The 22,804-nt window shown below is 38.5% G+C and overlaps 2 protein-coding genes across 4 annotated transcripts in view; both read left to right on the top strand.

Annotated features, from left to right (window-relative positions):
• LOC126372444 (calcium-transporting ATPase type 2C member 1) overlaps positions 1 to 10,324 on the top strand; it is a 63,121-nt gene extending 52,797 nt beyond the window's left edge. For all 3 annotated transcript variants that reach the window (XM_050018208.1, XM_050018206.1, XM_050018209.1), the window contains exon 18: positions 594 to 10,324. In XM_050018208.1, coding sequence (XP_049874165.1) covers positions 594 to 730 — 137 coding nt within the window. In that variant the 3' untranslated portion in view covers positions 731 to 10,324. The remainder of the gene's footprint in view (positions 1 to 593) is intronic.
• Positions 10,325 to 12,598: 2,274 nt separating this feature from the next.
• On the top strand, positions 12,599 to 22,271 carry LOC126372494 (beta-1,3-glucan-binding protein-like). Its single transcript, XM_050018291.1, has 9 exons — positions 12,599 to 12,759; positions 14,345 to 14,572; positions 15,995 to 16,167; positions 16,331 to 16,470; positions 16,838 to 16,995; positions 17,648 to 17,769; positions 19,517 to 19,640; positions 20,477 to 20,625; positions 22,043 to 22,271. The coding sequence occupies exons 1-9, from the start codon at positions 12,627 to 12,629 to the stop codon at positions 22,241 to 22,243; spliced, it is 1,428 nt and encodes a 475-aa protein (XP_049874248.1). The 5' UTR covers positions 12,599 to 12,626; the 3' UTR covers positions 22,244 to 22,271.
• Positions 22,272 to 22,804: the final 533 nt, after the last annotated feature.

Raw genomic sequence — 22,804 nt, 5'->3', positions numbered from 1 at the left:
ACATGATAATGTTAACTACATGTCGTTTACATTACAATGCAACCGTCTTGGGGTTAGAGCGTAATTACTCTTAATTTACTCGGGATATAATTCCGTCTTCTTTTGAAGTTGATATTGGCGCCCAGCATGGGACTCGGGATTGTAATTGGCGCCCGATATGGGTCTAGAATTTTGTTATTTTTTCCTGACAAACATTCCGATTAAGATCTTACGTTGTTAACAAACAAGTTAGGTGTTCTATTTGGAAAACAAACAAATCTCGTTCTTTTTTTAGTAAAGGATTCATTGAGCAGAATTCAACAGCCTAATCAAGTTTATTACAGACTTATCCGGAGAAGTGTCTTAGGATTTCCATAGCCTGTGCTTACCCCGGTGATAAATAGGCGTTATAGGTTTACGCGGTTATTATCATAATTAAAACACATAATAACGGAATTAAAACACATAATAACGGGTTCTTACCGCGTTTAAATCAGGGATATGAGACTCCCGAACGCGGTAAGAACCCATTATTATGTGTTTTAAATAGGCGTTAGTTTAATTTTAGACAAATAAATTAATTTGTCTTAACCATAGACAAAATTTTCTTTCAGATCTGATATTCCTCGTTTGTCTAACATCGAGCGTGTTCATAGTAAGCGAAGTGAAGAAGGTAACTGAACGGGCGTTGAAGAAGCGAGCTTTCAACAAGTTCTCCTCGAAATCCCGAGACGCCATGGACTTTGTATGACACGAGTCCCACCCGAAGGCGCAGTAAATACCCGGGCACGCCCACTCCGACCCCCGTGCCTGGGTAGTGGGTTGTGTGCATACGACTCGTGTGGGAAACTGTGTGAGACTCAGGGCTCGCGTGCAAAAGTGTGTTAGATAATCGTGTACGGTTGTGTAAGAAGTTAGAGTCAGAATCTTCGTGTAAATGTTATGTGAATCTGTAGCATAGAATAAGGAATAATACTACGTAAAGATCGGCAACTCACCCCCCACTAGCGTCTAAGTTTACCTCATCCCCCCTCGAACATAGTTTAGACTTGAATCGTATGGCGTCAGACGTCACACACAGATGCGCGTGTACGATAACGTCAATGTGTAGTGTCTGTGTAAAACGAGGTGTTTTGTATGAAGTGTCCGGGGGTCTTGTAGGGTCCTTAAATCTAAGTTCGACTCTACAGAGTATTTCTGTTGCATTGCATAAAGGTTCGTTTAGATCAGTGACAGTGAATAAAACCGTCTTACACGACCGTGCACGGTTTCTGTGTAAATCAGCGTTGCATGACCCTAGTAAAACATCGTGTAATACTGTGTTGTGTGTGGATAGTGAGATGTATCGTGGAGACGCTTCTGTGTTTGGCGACCACGAGCGCAATGGACGCGCCGGCCAATGTTCGATGTACGAACTCAACCGCGAAATCGATATTCCTATTCGTTTCTAATTTATTTTTTATCGCAGTATTTTGTAGCTATTTTTGGAATGTGTTTGTTTCGTACTTTTTTTTAATTAATCTAAGTGGAATGTAGTAGTGAATTGTTAACTTATGGACTTGATTTTAATTAGAAGATGCTTTTATTTTTTTAAGTTTTTGAAACATAGGTGCGTGGTGTTTCTGTGAGATTTTTTTTTAAATGTCATTTGTGGATTTGTAGTAAATTGAATACTCTTTTAAATTATGTATCACTAGTAATTAATTGGTAATCTTGATATTTATAAAATTGTTTCGAAGATAAAGGATTCGTATTCGAAACATCAATAAAAGTTAATTTATTATTAAAATCTTAATAAATTGTGGATACTATTTGGAATGAGGTAATTCCAATTAATAATATGAATGAAGTGTTTAAAAAATACCAATCCTTGGAGCATATATAATTATCTTTTAGTAAAATATATAAAAAATAATATTGTTGGTTTCTTATCAGTTTTGATAATAACAATAATAATAATTATTTATTAATCTCTCCAAGATCGTTTTGTAGTCTTCGCTGGAGAACCAAGAGAACATAATGATAATAATAAATATTAATATTTAATAATTTTGAACCGATTTCCGCCACGTAGTATAGTTAGCTACGGATATATTGATCAGCATATTTCGCGCAGATGCAAGAATTGAACATGATTACCTTAGTTACTACAAACCGGTATTTCGGTCATAGACACACGTTTAAAAAAAAAAGAAAAAACAATCGCTCGAATGGGAATAATCGTTCGACTTCGACCGACCGTCGATGGATTCATTAGTCGAATGGTATCCGTCAATCAATTGAAGCGACCAGAAATTCAGTCAATTGCGATGGACGTTTGTCGATGCCGTCGTTAGATCGATTAGTCTGATAACACCCTAAGTATCTCGATAAATGTAGCTTCGAGTCTTTCTCAGTTCGATTTTATTTTGAAAAAAATATATACCTATTGAAGCTACTATCTGAGTAGTTATAGAAATGTTGATAGTAGCAACACTTAGAAGACGGAATATAGTCATGTTATGAAACAATATTTTGCTCACGGGCTGCGTTGAACTACAAAATTGCAATTGATGAGCAGTTTGTAAGTGCTAATTGCACAAAAACAACGTTCAATGTCGCCTAATAAGGTGATTACTGTACTTAATTCTAGATTGAATCTTAAATATCTAAAATAAGCCTTCATTTTGATTAACTGCAGTCTTGTTGCTTACAAACTGCTTGTTAACTTCTTAAGCAATCCAATTGCAGTTTCGTTGGCCTAACCTCTGTGGCTCTTGCGTGAAGAAATTATTATTGATTATTAAAATAAGGATTTACTTAGGAATTCTTAAAAACGTGTAGAGGACCATTGAGAGCCAGTTTCTAATAGTATAATGAAGTTACCAAATTGCCTTTAGTCTATAGAATAAACTAAATATGTACGGTCACGAGTACTAATATGTACACACTTTGAAACCATGTCGCATTAACTTTTTTGACAAATTACACTGTAAGTCTCATTAAATGTCAAATATGATCGTGCGACAGGGTTCTAAAGTGGGTATATGATATTGCTCATGACTACACTCTATAGGTAGCATGATTAGAATGAACAGGGCCAATGATGTGCAGTGCCCGGGAATGTTCCCAAAGTACGAATGTTCCCGTTATAAAAACTTATAGTACCTAAGGACACTAGCTGGTTTTCTTTTTCAAATTGTTCTTTTTTGCGAACAATTGTTTCGCGTCCTTTTACTGCCGGGTACGTTCCCCAAGGTGGGAAAATTCCCGGGAACGCCACATCACTGAGCAGGACAGATATAGAACATCGCCTAGTGCGAAAGAGACGAGAGATATGTTACTCGAATCATGCTCCGTTAAATAGGGTATAAACTTTCGAATCATTCCATACAAATCGAAAACAAAAAAAAACCATACAATCATTCAGTAATAGTTAAAATGCTAGAGTAAATATTGTCTGTCTATGTATAACTATTTATTTCTATACTTTTCTAACGGATTAGGATGTTAATAGTTGTTCGCGTGTGCATGAGTTGCGTGGAGTGAAATAACTTACCTGAGTAAAGGAGACTAATACAATTATCGTCACTGAAAAGGCGTAATACGTAAGCGCATTTCAAGAAAAAGCCGTTTAAGCAGCTATTTCGTTTTTTAATCATAACTTTTTACCAATTTATTCAATTAAGATGACGTCAACGTAAGATTACAATTGGTTTTTCGTTTTCTATATCTAGAAATACGTTATAAAATACACTGCTATTTTAAGACATTTTGGCGCTTATGTAATTTTGTCTTTCCAGTTACGATATATATATAAATTCCACTTGATGTCACCCCTCAAAGTTTTCGTTACGATGTCACTGACACCCTGTATAAACCTCTCAGACGACGCACTGAGCCGAGGTTTTACGCCCAAATGGTTACCCTCAGGCCTGTGGTATTAAATTTTGTACCGGGTGAGAGCCCTGAGCGCTCCCTATTTGTCCGAGTAGTTAATGCCATCTGACGCAAACCTAATACGTAAATTCCTTATTATTCCGTGGTGTACACGGACACGTATTGAATTGTATACCCCTGGAGATTGAGCAGGGACGGTAAATAAATGGGTATAAGGGTGAATATCAAAATGTGTCAAGTTTGGTGGCGAACTGTCATATAATTTTTTCGTGAAAAATTGGGGAATATGGGAAAATTGGGAATTGAAAAATTACTTTTTCATGACGGAACCGAGGATCCTTTTGGATCTTTTTCATGTCGGAATCCAATTTTTCACGAAAAAATATTATGAAATTTCGCCACCAAACTTGAAATTTTGAGATTCACCCATAAATGAGAATTTAGTAAATTCAATTTCTCCATCGCACAGATGTATAATACAGAGAGATCGGTGGGATGTGGCTGAGGTGTTAAACATAGTTCATCTTGCGATGGCTGTGCCTCTGGCTACCCCGTTGGGATGTAGTCATGAGCTTATGTTATGTTATTACCCATCTATAACAGTCACCAGATAATGAAATTGTCATGTTAGAAATACTTGCATGTCTTTGTTATGGTACTTGTTGTAAACAAGCATTTGTTTGGTTTGTAGTGTTTTTGTATGTTAGTTACTAATTACGTGAATGTACAAGGCATTCAAGCCAGGACCTTTCTTTTCATTTTATATCAAAATTAAAAAGTAATATTGGTTCGAATAGTAAATCTACTTCGATCGTCTTTAATTCCGTAATCGATTAATATGTCTTGTGTAAATAGTAAATTTTTTAATCTATTAAATACGCTCTCTTCTGTAATCGATAAGCGTAGGAAAGTACAAAATTTACTAAAAGTTCTTTTCTTTTAAAAGCAATGGATTATACAAAAGATTAACACCCGTGTTTTAAGATGTTAACTCCAACCTTCCTTGACTGCGTCCTCACTTGAGGGGACATTAAGGAAGACATCGAACTCAGCTCAAAGTCGGTATTCTTACGGTGGTATTAATAATCTCAGCTGAGACTGCCCTCGAGTCCAATGTGACAGTTCTTATATAAAAACAGGGACTTGAGCATGGTCTTGAGCAGGAATGTTAGGGAGCTTCGTAACTGAAACTATCGGATATCCGATATAAAAAATCATCCGTAACCGTAACCGAATCCGAAATAAACATTTCGGATAATATCGGATAGGGGCGGAGCCTAATTGAGACACGTTATGACAAGTTGTTTTGATCGGCTGTCATAACATAATGTATTTTTAATTGTCGTTATAAATAAAACCACTTTCTTAGGTATCTATTTGTATTTTACTTTTGAAATTCTTTAAAAAAATAGTATCCGTAACCGAAACCAACGGATAATCCCAAATAATTTATTATCCGTATCCGTAACCGTATCCGGTATAATAATCATTCTTATATCCGTATCCAATCCGTATCCGAAATTTCATATTCATAACATCCCTGGTCTTGAGGGCAGTCTCAAAGCTAAGATTAGTTTATTACCACCACTCGACGTCGTCTCAACCTTATCTCAAGTTTACTCCAGTGAGGTTGAGTTGAGTGCATACATGACATGACGTCATTATTTTCGTATTATTATGTTGGCAGTATGACATGCTTGAATCCAGTGAGTAAAGTCCTCAAGTCGAGGATGTAAATGCCAAAATACCAAAATCCTCAGCTGAGGCCGAAACAAGTGGAGGAAGTTTCAAGTTAACATCTTAGAATACGGATGTAAGCAAGTCGCACTTTAAAGATTGGTCTAAGAATGGTGCTTGTATAGTGTGAGATTCAACAAAACGTATTGTATTTAAATCACTATTATAAGCTAATTTCCCCTTGTTATCGCACTACATGTATATTTGTAATTAAAAAAAAAGATGGCATTTGTGTTGCCATATGAAATTACTCGGGCTTTATTTGCATGTCTGTGAAATAGGGTAGTTTCCAACTAGTCAAATCAGTTACTTTTTTACTAAACGTCAAAACAACCTGTGACGTCATAGGAAAATGTGACAAAATGTCGCACTTATTATTACATCATTCTTTATTAAAATTAATAAATAAAATAGAAAAAAGAAAATGTTTTATGTCACCTTTAGATCTGTCTTAAGTAATCAGAATTTCATAATTTATCTTTGACCTAGGAAACTACCCAATTGTAGGTTGTTTTTTGAGTCTTATGTCGGTGTGGAAGATTAATTGTGCGATGAACTGTGATGGAATTGAAGTCTCCTTGTCGAACTAAACAACTAAAGGGCTCTGCAATCTTTGTAAGGGTTAAGTGGCATCTGTCAGCACCTCATCACATTTTCCTATTTTGAACGCGACAGAATCGACGACGCAATAACGTGCGGCGGGAGAGAGAGTGCTCTCTCGCTCTAGCAAATAACGGTTCTGCGTAACAGAAAAGGATAAAAGCATAGAAATGTACCATGACAAGCTGACAGATGTGGTTCAACCCATGATTTAGGTAACTAACGTATTGGTCAGATTTTTGGTTGACATAATATTGTTCCCTTCTTCTTATCGTGTCGATGGCAAACTAAATAGTATCGGCCCAAAACTTGGGAACAAGTGTGGCGCTATCTGCAGTGCTCATCAGATCCTCCTGCGTGCTGGTGTTCGGGCACGCAGGACACGATGTAAGATGTTCCATCGTTTGGGGAACAGTGCCGCACTTGCACTTTAAGTCCGAGCCATCCGAGAAACCCCACCTGAACAAATTATCCTTACTTCGGCCCACCTCAGTGCGAAGTCTATTTAGAGACATCCAGGGAAGCCAAGGCAAATCAAGACCTGGCGGAGGTCTCTCGGACGGCGAAACAAAAGGTGAATATTGAATAAAAAAGGATAATATTGTTCATACATGTTTATCGTACAATTAAAACCAAAACATGTTTAGAATCTATAAATTCAAATTGTATAGGTACTTATATATGGTATAAAATTAAATTCCTGTGTCTATATAATAATTGCTTTCGCTTTGTAAATCTGTTACATAAGAAATATGAATGCGAACAAAATCAATTTTGTAAGTCATTTCATGTTAAATTTCTTTAACATTTACGGGAAAATCTATAGCAGTAGTGGATTGCATTGTGATTTCAAGTCATATCTTAGTATGAATTTGTTCTAAGATTTTACTGATCTTTAACTGTTACACTTTTGGAGGTATGGGTAATATGCGAGGTTAGAAGAGTAAGAAGTTTTTTAATAGTTGGCAGAAAAACAACTTTGTTGTTGTTTTCTCTTAGATTTATGAACATAATTGGGGTAATTTTATGATAAATGTGGCTATTTTAATAGATTTGGAGTCAAAACAATAAAGCAACGGTGAAAAATCTATGAAAATGGTTTCATTTCCTCAAAATGTGGTATGTGAGGTCACTTATAAAATTACCCATATTAAATCTTATAGAGATAAAAATTTGCCAAGCTAAAACAATATCTAGTTGCCTCGCTAAAAAACTCGTTATAAACGAACAGTTATTTCAGGAAATGTTTTACAGGGTGCGATTTTTCATTAATCCAAAAAAATATAGAATGACACATAAAATTTACACCTTAATTAATTTTTAATAAAAAAATATATCACTTGTAATTTCGCTCCTAAAATCGCGCCCTGTAGTACTTCCCATTCGTTGGACCCGCAATCTCTTATAGACATAAGGTTTTGATGTTAAAATTTCAATGTTACCCTTTGCAAATTAGTATAATATACGGGAAGTCAGAAAGATGGAAGCTATTGCATGGCAAATGGCTAATGAATTATGATTATACAAGTCAAACGCTTTAGTGCGTGCCACTGAAAACATAATTACGTGTAGCTCTTTAAATTTCATAGTTCAGTCAATGGTGTGATGTTGATTCCGACGGAACTTGCACTATCCCTTGCATTAAGTTTAGGGGAAGAACGGCACTATTATTAGAGCTGTGAAAATATTTACATTTTGTCCACCGACAATGTTACGCTAAATATTATACGACTAATTTACTATAGCGAGATAAAGAGCGGGATTGCTACCGCCTCGTCGATTCCGCCGCGAGACAATGCGACCGGCAATATAGAAAGGAATCGATCAATCTAATATCGACTGATTCTGATTCTTACCGCTCATTGAGACTATTGTAAAATGCTATTTTTACTGAAATATAATCATAAATTGTTACATCAGCGGGCTTAGCACCGTAAGCACGCGACTCTTTCTCGCCGCGACAGAGATCATCTGTCTCTTTCTGTGCAGTACTGTGAGAGAGTGACGGGTGACGTATGTCGCGGCGAGAAAGAGTCGCGTGCTTACGGTGCTAAGCTCGCAGTTAGTACTAACTGATCATTCTGTTTATTAACTATGGAGCTTATTTCACTCTATTCCACTATAGGTCTGTGGAGACACATGATAATTGTTGTAATATTGCTAATTTGCAAAGATCTATTTATAAAGAAACTTAGGGATTGACTCTCTGTAGTTAGTAAACCTCTATGTAAGGTCTAAACATTTGAAATATAGAAATAGCAAGATTTAATGTATTGTAAAATTATAATGAAGAAATATTTATTAATTGATCAAAGTATTACTTGTAGTGTTTTATAGAGTTGGTTTGGTTGGAAATAGATTTCTGTTTACTGACAAAATGTTTAATATCTTAGAATATTGTACTATCACATCTAAAACTTGCTGTACATACTGTAGCACCCTGTCGCATTAACGTATTTGACATTCACGTATAATTAGGCATTGTTTCTGTTTGTCAAATAAGTTAAACAGAGTTAAACCGACATGGTTGTACAGTCGTTGAACAACACGACCCTATACAGGTTCATCAAGTAGCATAATGTACCACCCTCGCAACTTACATATTTGATGTTGGAATGTATCATTATATGCTGCTAAGATGTTAAGTTGGTTTGGACACGTAGAGCGGATGAATGATAATAGGATTACGAAGTATGTAAAGCAAAAGTTGGTGGTAGGGCTGGCAGAGGCAGACTTAGAAGGACGTACATTGACCAAATAGGAGATGTCCCTAGAAAAGGTTTAGTACATCTACTCTAAACCGGCGTGCGTGTATGAAACGATTGATGAATGTGGAGGAAGCAAAAGAAGTGTGTCAGAATCCAAGCAAATGGAATTCCATAGTCTCTGCTTACCCCGGTAGGAAATAGGCGTGAGTTTATGTGCGCATGCTAAGATGTTATCTGTGGGTGCTGTTTGTTTAAAAAAATACATATTTCACTGGCATTTATCGTAAAAAGTTAAAATGCAAGTAGACATTGAATCTATTTCCTACAAAATCACAATTTTGTATCTTAACTACGAATTTCAAAATGTTTTCCTCTCTATGCCTAGGTATTTATAAAATTATTAAAAAAAAAACACATTCACACAAATTGTGTCGTACTAACCGAGCGAAAGTAGCATTTTTGTCATTTATATGTTAGCATTTAATTTTATCATTTAAAAAAGTTTATTTTCGCTTGGAAAGTGATAATGCCTTAAAACAATAAAGCCTCTACAAAAAAACTTCTAATGCTTTAACGAATTATTTGTTTTAAATAACAATGTGAACGTTGTTAAACAAAGTTTTGATCGCGTTCTGTGTTAACTTGTCAACTGGAGATTTTAAATTGTTTTAATGTATGTTCGTTAAAGGAATAGAATTCTATTTTTGGCCATTTCTATAAAAAGTTTGTCGTGTCTGTCAACGACCAGTACTAATAAAAAATGCATTATAGGTCGCTTCACTTTTGTGGGTTTTTTTCCTATGGTCTCTGCCTACCCTAACGGGAAATAAACGCGAACTTATGTATGTACGTTATATAATAAAGCATTTCACCATACAACTTATCCGGGGATTACTAAAGATAAGGTGATCAACATGCTTATTTGTAATCGAAATTTGAAAGCGGTTACGGTTACCGTTTTATCATACCGGTATGAAGTTAGGATACCGATTTCCTATTGGTTCGTAAAACGGTAGCCTAACCATAACCGCTTTCACCCCGTGTTTAATACCTACGAACTAAAATAATACCTACGTACTATAAAGATATTAAAAAATAATAATATATATTGTTTTTGTTTTAACTTTTTTATCCCTCTGGGAAAGGCAAAGGTAAAGCCGTGCAGCCATAGAAATGATTTTTTTATTATTTTATGACAAAACAAAGTTTCTATAGAATTGGCTAGGCTTATTAGTAAGAGTTATACATACCTATATTGAAATATAGTCTGTTCGCATATCTATAACATTGTAATCCTTCACAACAACGTAAATTGTGATATAATAAATTAATTCTATCTATTTAGATAAATGTATACCGTAGCGATGCGGACAGACAACATGCTAGACACGGTGCAAATAAAAATAGTCCAAAATAATAATCCCATTCTGTTTTATTTCCAACAACAAACCAATAACTTCGATTTCATATTTTCTTAATGACGGACTTTCCACGCTACGTTCCCAAAAAAAAAAATATGGCGCTGCTGGTCAGATTTAATGTGATAATTACCAATTTTCTCATTGTTCAGGGTACTTACATAATTATTCAAAAATACAATGTAATTGCAGAAGCATATATAAAAATAATTGTTGCTTGATATTTGGATCACACTATGTTTAGAATTATGTTACTACCTATATTGTTATCTTTATTTTGATCAGAATAATAATGGGTGGAAGTTGTACTTGTACGTTGGTGTAATAAAAAGGATCACCATTTATACCCAAAAACAAAGATAACAGATGCATTATGTCTATCCATGAAATTAGAAGGTACGAAGAAAAATCTTTACAGCGCTATCTATACTGGAAAGTCTCTAAGTGAAGCTACACTACCCGAATCATTATCATAGAATAAGGTACATACAACTGAGCCGCCCGCGGCGCGAATTATATCGAGGCCTTCGACCAATAGCCGTTTGACGGCCATCTACGTAGATAGCATTCGTATCGTTTATTGGCGCTCAATATAATTGCAGACCCGACTGGTCTTTATACCATGGTTTTCCCTATGAGATGATCGTGTTATATCGCAAGAATTACTTTAGAAATAAACGGGTTTCTTAGTAAGCATTATAACTTGTACAATGCGCAGGAATCCCCGAAACATTCTGCCCTCTAACCTATAAAGAGGTTATCATTGCGTATCTGCTTGCTATGACTTGAGTACTTTAAATCGAGCACGGGCAGATTAATAATAAGATACTCATTACATACATACATAAACAGCCTATATACGTCCCACTACTGGGCACAGGCCTCCCCTCAATCAACCGGAGGGGGTATGAAGCATACTCCACCACGCTGCTCCAATGCGGGTTGGTGGAGGTGCTTTTACGGCTAATAGCCGGGCCCAACGGCTTATCGTGCCCTCCGAAGCACGGAATCATCTTACTTTTCCGGACAATCAGGTGACTTCGACAATGTCCCCATCTAACGTCATAGTGAGCCTAACGCTCTAACCACTAGACCACGGAAGCTGTTACTCATATAAGTATGGTAAACTTATTCATCTGCCTTGTTGTGTACTTATTATTATTTAAGTATCTGCATAAGTCTCCTACCTCGTGGTAGAGCATCATCCCACCTTTTGTTTGGTCTCCCTTTTCGCCTTTTACCATCTCTGGGGTAACATTCTGTAATGTCTTTAGTCCACTTTTTTATTCTAGACCTCATCATGTGTCCTGTCCAACGACATTTGAGTCTCCTTACTGTTTTCGTCACATCTGCGACTTTTGTTACGTCGCATAGTATCGACAGGGTCCACTTATCTCGCAGTTTTAGGCCAGGCGCGCACTTCGAGTTTCTCGCCGCGCGGCAGAAAAAAGCAGCGGCATAGTGTCGCTCTGTAATACTGTACCAAACAGTTTTAAATTGTATTGCGTGCACTTGATGGCAGAGCCACCGCAGCGGCGCAGTATTACAGTGCGACATTATGCCGCTGCCTTTTTCTGCCGCGCGGCGAAATACTTGTAGTGCGCGCCTGGATTTACACTCAGCATACTCCTTTCCATCCCGTTCTGACAGATAAGTTTACTGCTTTCTTTTTTGGTTACCACAAGATTGGAGAAGGTCAACAAGCGACAGACAGGTGTGGCGTAATAAGGAAGAGGCCTAATGTCCTAGGATAGCCGGACATATAAATAAACATTAGAGAATTAATAAAGTAAAACTATTTAATAATGTCGGTGAATAAAGGCTGTTTTTATTTATTCTATCTGCACAAGTCACCTAATAGTAGACCTCCAAACACCTATTTAGATACTTAACTCGAAAATTTTTTTTGCTAATATTTACTGTCGGGCGTTCATTGATTTGGAAAAGAATCGTACTTAGGTATCTGAACTGGGGGCATAGAATAAGGAGTAATGCTACGTATAGAACGGAAACTCCGCTCCCCACCAACAGCTGAGCTAGGTTTACCTCACCCCCTCGGTCTTTAGTCTTCAATCGTATGGGCGTCTACTTGACACACAGATGCGCGTGTACGATAACGTCAAGTTCTGGGGCGAATTACAAAAAATATAGTATCGGTACCTATTTATTAAAGAATCAAGAACGTACAGTATGTTTTACTAATACGAACAAGTAACGAGTCGCGTTATACCAAGATGGTCTCAGAGATGCTTTTGCGGTTATTGGCCAAAACGTGTTTATTTTCATAATTAATGCCAGTCGCAACATGGCTCTCCGACGGATAGGACGTCTGTCTGTGTTTTCCTTATTATTGTTATTTGGTTTTATAAATGCGTATGAAATACCTACAGTGAATATACAGGCTTTTACACCGAAAGGATTTCGAGCTTCGATACCTGGTAAGTATCTTTTATTTATTGGTTTTATGAATACGAAGTGCTTTTTGTCAAGTTCGCATCTATTTTTTATGTTATATTATCTATCCAACCTCTTGGATTGGAGTCATAGGCTTTAGTAAACACAACTTCTTACTTAGGATCCAAAACCCCTTTGTTTGGATAGGTAGGTAGGTATTTCAGTTAATTATCTACCTAAGTCTAGAACAAACACCAATAGTCTACATGTTGTGAACTCTTCGCAGATTTTATAGTCTGTTTACATGTTTCATTTTTATATTTCTTCTTTTTGACAACGTTTTGTATCTTTTTTTTTGGTCTTACGTCTTGTTCTTGTTGGTGAAAATACAATAAAACTCTCGTTTCTCATTCATATAGTAATACAGTTCACATATTATATACGTATTATATCAGCTATAACCGTAGCTGATAGTGGATGCATCGGGTGTACATTTGGCGAAATTATGTTCCCGTCCACTTCTTTTTCTTAAATTTTATAGGTACTTAGAGGACTTTTTCTTACAAGAAAATGTCATCCACATACTGATACAACATGATACATCAATCATAAATAACAATTAATTTGGTAGCCTCATATCCAATCCCTTTTTAACAAATTTAACTGAATCTCGTGTTTTCTCGCTTAGCGAGCGGAGGTTCCCGTCCACTTGTGTGTCGATCATCGGGTCCGGTGGATTAGGTAATGTAAAATGGCCTTAAGTAAAAAAAGAACATTATCTGTCCAAAACGTAGATATAGGTAGTAACTGCTTATATACAAACAGAAGTTTTTGACCCTAAGTGTATTTACTAAAAGCATATTTTGTGATTCCAATGCCAGAGGTCAGGTAATAGCATTATTTATTATGATTAGAAAAAGGTACCTCAGCTGCCTACATGTATACTACTTAATAAAAATGTAGGGTGTATAATTTTTATTCGGTAAACACATATTTTTTTGTCTCAAAAGTAAGTACCTTTTAGTACTTTTGAAAATAATAATTTAAGGTCGCGAGTTTATCGTAAAACGTGTTTGAGAATAACAGGAAAACTTTGAATTGAATCTGCTGCACGAAGGAATCCATGTTACTAAGTCAAAATACCGTTATCATACATAAATTCATGCATGTAGTGCCTTATAGGGTGGACAGAGCAGGAGCGGATCCAGCTTTTATCAGACAGATTATCAGTCGCAGACAACCTATCGTCATAGAGAATTACATAAAATTTCAGCGACCACCTATGACCCATGCATAGCCGGGGGGGGGGGGGGGGGCGGTCACGACCCCCATGGCCCTCTGGATCCGCCCATGGGGCAGAGTCCAAAGTAAGTAGGTACAATCAGAAAACGCAGCCACTTCTAGTGTGGTCTTCAGATGGCTTATAATGAACTATCGAAAAAACAGACCACACATGCTTGGAAGAAATTGCCAGTTACCAGGGCGAACTAGGGTAGGTAGTTGATAAGAATAAAATACCCCCATATGTGGGGTGTTTTCTCGATGAAATTACTAGTAGAATCCAGCTTTAAAGTTTGTTGGGTCCGAAAAACTGCACACTGTATAAAATACTTATATGTTTCGTTTCAGATGCCCCGAACGTAGGCCTCTTCGTGTTCCAAGGCAATGTGAACCGCCAGATAGGAAAGAAGGACGTCGGCGCACTATCCGGGGAAGTCCTGGAGGCGACCGACGGCCGCTGGGTGTTCAGCGACCCTAATATTCAGCTTAAAGTCGGTGACGTCATTAATTATTACGTGTTCGTTTCTGTGAACAGCGCTGGCTATTTGAAGGACAAACTTACGTTTACTATATCTGGTAAGTAGGTACCTACACACATACACAAACTCACGCCTATTTCCCACCGGGGTAAGCAGAGACTGTGGAATTCCATTTGCTTCGATCCTGACACATTTCTCTTGCTTCCTCGTTTGTCCGGCCAAGTAATTAATGCCATTTTGGGGCAAATAAAAAGCCTGACCTATTCCCTTCACGTGGTCACAATTCTGTGACGGCCTTTGACCACTCACCATCCTCGCGTCTAGTCAACTATCCGGCACATGCACAGACTATGGAGTTCCATTTGCTTCAATCCTAACACATTTCTCTTGCATCCTCCACATTCAACAATCGTTTCACACACGCTCGCCGGTTCAGAGTAGATCGTACTAAACCTTTTCTAAGGACATCCCCAATTTGGTCAATGTAAGTCCTGCTAGGACTTCCTCTGACCCTACCGTGAACTCTTTTACACCATATCTCTGTTTATCATACTGTTTCTCACTCAAGTGAGTACCTAGATACATAAATAGCTTAAATGTAAGAACGGCGCAAGCGCCTGCTGCGATTAGGTCATTTAAACATATTATTTAGTAGTATGGATGATTCTGAGTCGATATCAAGTGGAATTTCCTGTCGGAAAAGTCATGAAAATTTTAGTATTTTTTTTTAAATTGTTTTCCGTTCGATACTTTTCATGGTCTGAAACATCCCCCTTAATATTCGTTACGATGTCACTAACAGCCTGTAGAAGATAAATAGGTACATAAACACTCGCCCATTTCTCACCAGGCTAAGCAGAGACTACATATTATATAATTTCATTTGCATTTGGACGTATAATAAAGCATAATAACTATGTAGATCGGTAACTCCGCCGCGAACCAATCCGGATCTGGTGCCGACCTCACCCCCTATGAGTCTTTCTTATTTATTTATTTGTACACAATAAAACAGACACAAGAAACATACAAAGAAAACAGAAAGTACAGGCAAGCTTATCTCTAAACAAAGAGATTTCTTCCAGCTGACCTACGTGATAAGAGAGACTTTCAACGTATAATATTATATAGATAGACATACATACGCGTACAAATTATTTAGAAATTACTTATACTAATATAAAACAAAATATTAACCTAAACCTACAAACGACATTTAAATAAATTTCTTAAATGGAACAATAAATAAAAATAAATAAATAAAAATAAAAGAAAAGAAAAAAGAAAGAAACATTTATTACTTCCGGACACCACAGACACAGACAGACAGGTACATTACATTCAACGCAAGACAGAAACCACACGGAAATCCATACACAGAAAAAAATAAAAAAAAAGAAAAGGAAAAAAAAACAAAATGAAAAAATGCCCGCGGCACTCCCCAGCTTGCTTCTCAAATTGGGAGGTCCTGTGGTAGGTACAACCAGGAAACACAGTGACATATTTTTTTGCTCCTCAGAATTAGAAGACCGAGGCGCACCAATCCAGCCAGCGGTTCAGGAATGCCGACCATCCAAGACTATCATCCAGGGACGCACCGCCTGCTCTGGACAGACCATATTTGAAGACGACTTCCTCACTTTAAGAGAAGATTTGTGGCAAGTCGAACACTATGTGCCTTTAGAGCATCCGGTCAGTATTTTAGAATTCTTCTTGTCTTGTCTTCCACTGCTGGGCAAAGGTCTCCCTCCATTTCCTCCAGGATTCTCTCTTCAGTGTATTCTTCAGTCTGACAGTAGTAGTAGTACCTAGGCAGTATTTTAGGATTATTCACAAAATTGACGTCATATTTCAGGAGTTTCCATACGTGTCTTACCAGAAACAAACGGTGTCTGTAGAAAACGGCCACCTTCGCATCGCCCCGGTCCTACAACAGAACCTGCCTGGGTTCAATAATGAATCCATTTACTCCGGAGAATTAAACCTGTTTGAGGGGTAAGCTGTAATTTCTTAAGGGCAACGCTACTGTCAATGTAACAGTCTCCATCCAAAGCTGGTTATCTGACTTCTTTACGACATAAATAAGGTAATTTGTTTGGTGAAACTTCTTACTGTAACGGCTTCCGTATGGTCCTGTGGTTGAGCGTTTGGCTCATCCGAAGCTCCCGAATTAGAATCTCAGTGGGCTCCATATCACCCGAATATCCGAAAGTAAGAGGATCCCGGTTGGTCCCGGTTACTATTTATTAATGTAACTACGCAGGCATAATAGTAATAACCCAGCGCCAGGGTTGATGAGATTGGTCATCCACCTCATAACTCACACAATAGAGAGTCTGATAGCAAAATATTTCCATCTCAGCTGCACAGCAACAGCAAATGAATGCGCCGTGCGTGCGTCAGGAGCGAGCATCCTGCCGCCCATAGCCAGCGGCAGGATCACCAGCAAAGGCCTGGTCTTCACATACGGCACGGTGCATGTCCGCGCCAAACTGCCTCAGGGAGACTGGCTGTATCCTGGTAAGTTGACAATAGACCACATTTGTCTAATCACTAAGTACATAGTATAAAACAAAGTCGCTTTTTCTGTTCCTATATCCCTATGTACGCTTAAATCTTTGAAACTACGCAACGGATTTAGATGCGGTTTTTTTTAATAGATAGAGTGATACAAGAGGAAGGTTTATATGTATAATAACATCCATTAAATAGTGGACAAATACTGTTATTTTTGAGGTGTTTAATGTGATGCCGTAAATAATTTCATTTTCCCCAGCATTGCACCCGAGCGAAGCCGGGGCGGGTCGCTAGTATAAATAATAAATCGCAGGACTATACAGGGTGTTATTGACTTCGTAACGAAAACTTCGAGGGATGATTCAGACCATGATTCTGAGTTGATATCAAGTGGAATTTACTATTGCAAAAGTATGAAACTGAAAATAAATTAAAAAAAAACTCATTTTTTTAAGAATTTTCCGAAAGGAAATGTCTCATGGTCTAAATTATACCCCTCAGTATTTGTTACGATGTCACTAACACCCTATTTAGGCTGATCCCTAGTCAGTATCAACAGTGGTTGCAAGTTGTCTTTGCTTACTGGGCTCTGTCCACCCCATTAGGGATTACGGTCGTGAGTAATGTAATATTTATCCTCTATCGCATGTTTCAGAGATATTATTAGAGCCAATCCGCAAGAAGTACGGCAATTTGTTCGCGTCAGGAGTGCTGAAGATCGCGTCAGCTCGAGGCAACAGGGAATTGACTGTGGGCGTCAATGACTTTGGAAATAAGGTTGGTTGGTTGTTACACTCCTCGTAAATGAGGGACTTTTCAACCGGGTTTCCCCAATTCACGATAGATGGCGTTGTTAAGTTTTTTCTTCGTTTAAACTTCCAATACTCACTCACTTCTCATACTTCAGTAGGCCGGAGTGAGATGGTGGCTGAGTTCGAATGGGGACCCAGACCTACGGGGTATAACGTAGAACCCTTGCCCAGGGATACGGGTGAAGACCTCAACGGTTGCAGAGGCGATGATGGGAGCCATCGCTACGACAAAGTAGGACGGAAGGGGCAAGTCACAGGGACTGGACCTGGAACCTGACAGAGGGCAGCAGCAACTGTCAGTACTATTCACAGGCGGAGGACAGGAGTCCTAGTATGGCTTTGTAATAGACTACTCTGGGCGCCATCCCACTTGCGTCAGACAGAGTACTGCGGGGCGGAAGGCAAGAGAGATACTACCACTGCCCTATTTTTCCCTAAAATAGTAGCACGGAGAGTATTTTAAATGCTACACCAACAAGAGCGTGGCTCTTAAATTGATGATGATGAAACTTCCAATTTATATTTGTTTCTTTACATAACATAACATAAACAGCCTATACACGTCCCACTGCTGGGCACAGGCCTCCCCTCAATCAACTGGAGGGGGTATGGAGCATACTCCACCACGCTGCTCCACTGCGGGTTGGTGGAGGTGTTTTTACGGCTAATAGATTGTTTCTTTATATCTTTTATATTTGTTTCTGGGTATAAATGGTGACCCTTTTTACTACACGAAGGTACAATGACAACTTCTACCCATTATTATTCTGATCAAAATAAAGAGAAGCAATTTAGGTACAACATCATTCAATACATAATGTTATCCAAATATTGATATTTGGACAATTAGTTTTATATATGCTTCTGCTTCTGCAACCCGCATGGAGCAGCGTGGTGGAGTATGCTCCGTACCCCCTCCGGTTGATTGAGGGGAGGCCTGTGCCCAGCTATGTGACGTATATAGGCAGTTTATGTATGCTTCTGCCATTACATTACATTTTTGAATAATGATGTACCCCAGCAATGAGACAATAGATAATTATCACGTTAAAAGTGAACAACGCCATCTATCGTGTGTTTGGGGAACGTCGATTGGAACATCCCTCATTGTTTTTATAAAATTGTGCTTTTTTTTTAAACAGAAAATATTCTCTTCCCTAAAGTGCGACGTTGTCTGATCTAACACCTTTATTTTGGCTCACAACCTATCACGTTGGTCTAACAGAAAGCTCGGTGAGGTGTGGGTACTTAGTCCATCTTAAATCGTGTTAGTCGTGAGCTTATGTTATTGTGAGCTACGGTGAAAAAAAAAAGATGATGCAACCGAAAAAGGACCAAAATGTTTGTGAGCTACGGTGATAGCTGATATATTATTATACCTCTATAATGTGGACTGTGTTACTAAATGAATGTAGAACAAATACTTAGCTTGAGGGAGAGATTTTTATTGTATTTTAACCAACAAGAACAAGACGTAAGCAAAAAAAGAACCAAGATACAAAACGTTCTAAACGTCAAAAAAGTAGAAATATATAATACTTATAATAAAAAGACTATAAAATCTGCGAAGAGATAACAGTGCCTTTATTTATCGGTAGCAGAAAATGACTGGGAAATCGTAATTTAATTTTATACAGTTAACCGTTTTAACCAATATGGTTTCGGTTATTCAATGCCCTGGTTATTGAAATGGTTGTTTGTTTCATAACCAGGTTCTGTATGGCGGTCCGATCATGAGTTACTCCTGTCGACAGTACTTGATACAATCGAACAGACTCTCCAACGGCAAGATGTGGGGAGATGACTTCCACGTCTACACTCTGAACTGGACTCCAGGTATGTACAGAAACATCAAACAATTTCCAACTAGTCAAATCAGTTACTTTTTACTAAACGTCAAGACACGAAATGACTATGGAATTAGCACACTGTGACGTCATAGAAAAACGTGACAAAATGTAGCACTTATTATTACATTTTTCTTTATTATTTGTAAATAATTTAAATAGAAAAAAGAAATCGTTTTTATCACCTTTAGCCCACCACTTCACCTCACTCACCCCACCTCACCACCTTCACCTTAACCACCTTCATCTCACCATCTCACCTCTCATGTAACGACTACTTACTTACTTACAAAGTAGAGAAGCAAGATCAATACACACAAAGTTACCGCTGAAGCTAGAGCGCTCATTCTGAAGTTGTTTAGTTATAAACTCTGTAGTGAAGCTAAGCAGTTGAGTTAAACCTGACGCGGGCAGGAAAATGGCGGAGAACGGGGGACGAGAATAAAACAATCGAGCTAGTCAGACGTACCTTCATCAAAATATCTTCTTCTATCGTGTTGTAAGGTTAATTACCAACCTCATCAACCCTGATGGTTATTATTGAGCCGCCAAAGGCCCCTGACATGTAACGATTACTTACTTACATCAGTAAGTAGTAACCGGGACCAACGGCTTAACGTGCCTTCCGAAATACGGATCATCTTACTTTCGGACAATCAGGTGATCAGCCTGTAAGGTCCTAACCAATCTAGGGATCACAAAGTGATTTTTGCGATATGTCCCCACCGGGATTCGAACCCGGGATCGTGAGCCCAACGCCACTGGACAACAACCACTGGACCACGGAGTCCGTTAAATTTAACAGCTAATTTACTTGTACTCCAGATCGCATAGTCCTACTGGTAGACAACGAAGAATGGGCCCGTATCGAGCCTTTAGGCAACGGACTCCAGGGCCGGTTCCCGCCTAACTGCAGAGACGTGCCGAGGTCCTTCCTCGCTATGGGATCTAAGATGGCGCCTTTTGACGATAATGTGAGTAGTTGGAGAAGCAGACATTCCTTTACAATTCACAGTGCCCTCCTTACTGCCGGCGACAGAAACAGATGGAGATAGATCGTACAAGAGAAAGTGATGCAGAACCTCACGAGCATTGAGGAATACGAGGCAAGAAGGAGAAGAAGGATACATTTATAAGATCACAGACAGAGATCACGGAATTCTACTTACCCCGATCCTGACAACGACTTCCGCTACTTCCACTCTGGTCAAAGACCAAAGGAGAAGCATATTCTGGATTATACAATAACTGTTTGCTTCTTACTTTACTAGACTGTCCCTGAAGAAAATTTTTAGACGTGGTTTGTTCTTTTGGGTCATTGCACACCCCGGATACTTCATGCTTACGTAAATCTCATTCTAACCGTGTGCCGCATAAGAGCGAACAAGATACAGTCGGCTCGCTCTCCCTCTGACTCCTTCCAAAGCAAGATCCAGTAGGGGTGAGGTCGGTGCTTGAAACGAATTGGTGCGGGACGGAGAGTTACCGTTCTATACGTGGTATTATTTTTTATTCTATGACACCTGTGAACCATCATTCTTGTTGAGCAGGATACAGCACCTTTTTATGATGTACGGTCACGAGCATTAATATGTATACACTTTGGTACCAAGTCACATTAACTTTTTTGACAAATTGAACTGTAAGTCTCACTACATGTCAAATATGTTAGTGCGACAGAGTCCTAAAGTGGTACATTATATTGCTCATGACTGTACCAGAGATGATAAGTAGCTCTAATTTCAGAAGTCTTAAATTGACGCGCTTGTTAGTACGCTGAAGGAAAATATCGTGAGGAACCCACATTCCCGCAAAATGCATTTTCGGAGGCACGTGACCTAACCTGTATTGGGCTGGTTTTCCCATCGCGGATTGGAAGGTCTGACGGGCAGTCGCTTCTGTAAAAAATCGGACCTGACAAATCTTCAGGTTAGGTAAGCGGACCCTGTGAAAAACGGGATGATGCTAGGGAGATGATGTCGTTGTTAGTCCAGGATCTGGAGATAATCGAACTTGGATTAGTGGTCTAGATTCACGCTAGAACTAAAATACATACATAACATACATAACATAAACAGCCTATATACGTCCCACTGCTGGGCACAGGCCTCCCCTCAATCAACCGGAGGGGGTATGGAGCCTACTCCACCACGCTGCTCCACTGCGGGTTGGTGGAGGTGTTTTTACGGCTAATAGCCGGGACCAACGGCTTAACGTGCCCTCCGAAGCACGGAATCATCTTACTTTTTCGGACAATCAGGTGATTCAAGCCTGAAAAGTCCTTACCAAACAAAGGACAGTCTCACAAAGTGATTTCGACAATGTCCCCATCGGGAATCGAACCCGGACCTCCAATACTAAAATATATTACTTAATTTTTATTAATTCCAGTTCTACATAACCCTCGGGGTCGCAGCAGGTGGGATCACGGAGTTCCGGGATGACTATTACACCCAGGGTTACCGCCCCAAGCCGTGGAAGAACCAGGGTCGGAAGGCCAGCCTCTACTTCTGGAAGGATATGGAGAACTGGTTATCTACATGGGAGACTCCAGAGTTGCTGGTTGACTACATAAAAGTAGTTGCCATATGAATAAATAATATTAAGCTAGTCCTTATTTGTTTGGTGTTTTTTTTTCGACTACTTACGTGGTGTTACCACTACTGTGATGGGTAGATCATATATACATATATACGTATATGCTAAGATCGGATATGTCAGTCACTTGAGAGCACACGAACGACGCTCTCATTAGTTGTCGAGTCGCTGTGGCCGAATACGGTCAGAAAGAATTGATTGATTGATTGACATATATACATACATAAGATCACGCCTATGTCCCGTTGGGGTAGGCAGAGACCACAGGATTCCACTTACTACGATCCTGTCGAACATACCACTTCCGAAATGCGAAATGTGAATAAAAAAAATCTTGTTTTGAATATCTTAACCAGAAGTGAAAAAGTAAAAGTACTTAACAAGGTTTAAAAAATAAAACAAGTTTTAAAACAACAAATATGGCATTTATTCAGATTGGCAATCACTTTACATTTTTAATTTTCCCGCATGTTTTCTGGATTTTTTGTACGTTCTGAAACAAAAAATATTGATACATTTAATGCAGCAAAAAAAAATTATTTAAAAATATTCCAT

Source organism: Pectinophora gossypiella, chromosome 14 (assembly GCF_024362695.1).
Source record: "Pectinophora gossypiella chromosome 14, ilPecGoss1.1, whole genome shotgun sequence".
NCBI classification, from domain to species: domain Eukaryota; kingdom Metazoa; phylum Arthropoda; class Insecta; order Lepidoptera; family Gelechiidae; genus Pectinophora; species Pectinophora gossypiella.
Note: the sequence above shows the minus strand (reverse complement) of the source record. Positions and strands in the feature narration are given on the sequence as shown.

Bases quoted from the DNA above. Each gene is read 5' to 3' on its own strand.
- LOC126372494 (XM_050018291.1), top strand. From the start codon at position 12,627: ATGGCTCTCCGACGGATAGGACGTCTGTCTGTGTTTTCCTTATTATTG. The intron at 12,760-14,344 runs GTAAGTATCTTT...GTTTCGTTTCAG, and splicing joins ATTTCGAGCTTCGATACCTG to ATGCCCCGAACGTAGGCCTC. The intron at 16,996-17,647 runs GTAAGTTGACAA...CGCATGTTTCAG, and splicing joins GGGAGACTGGCTGTATCCTG to AGATATTATTAGAGCCAATC.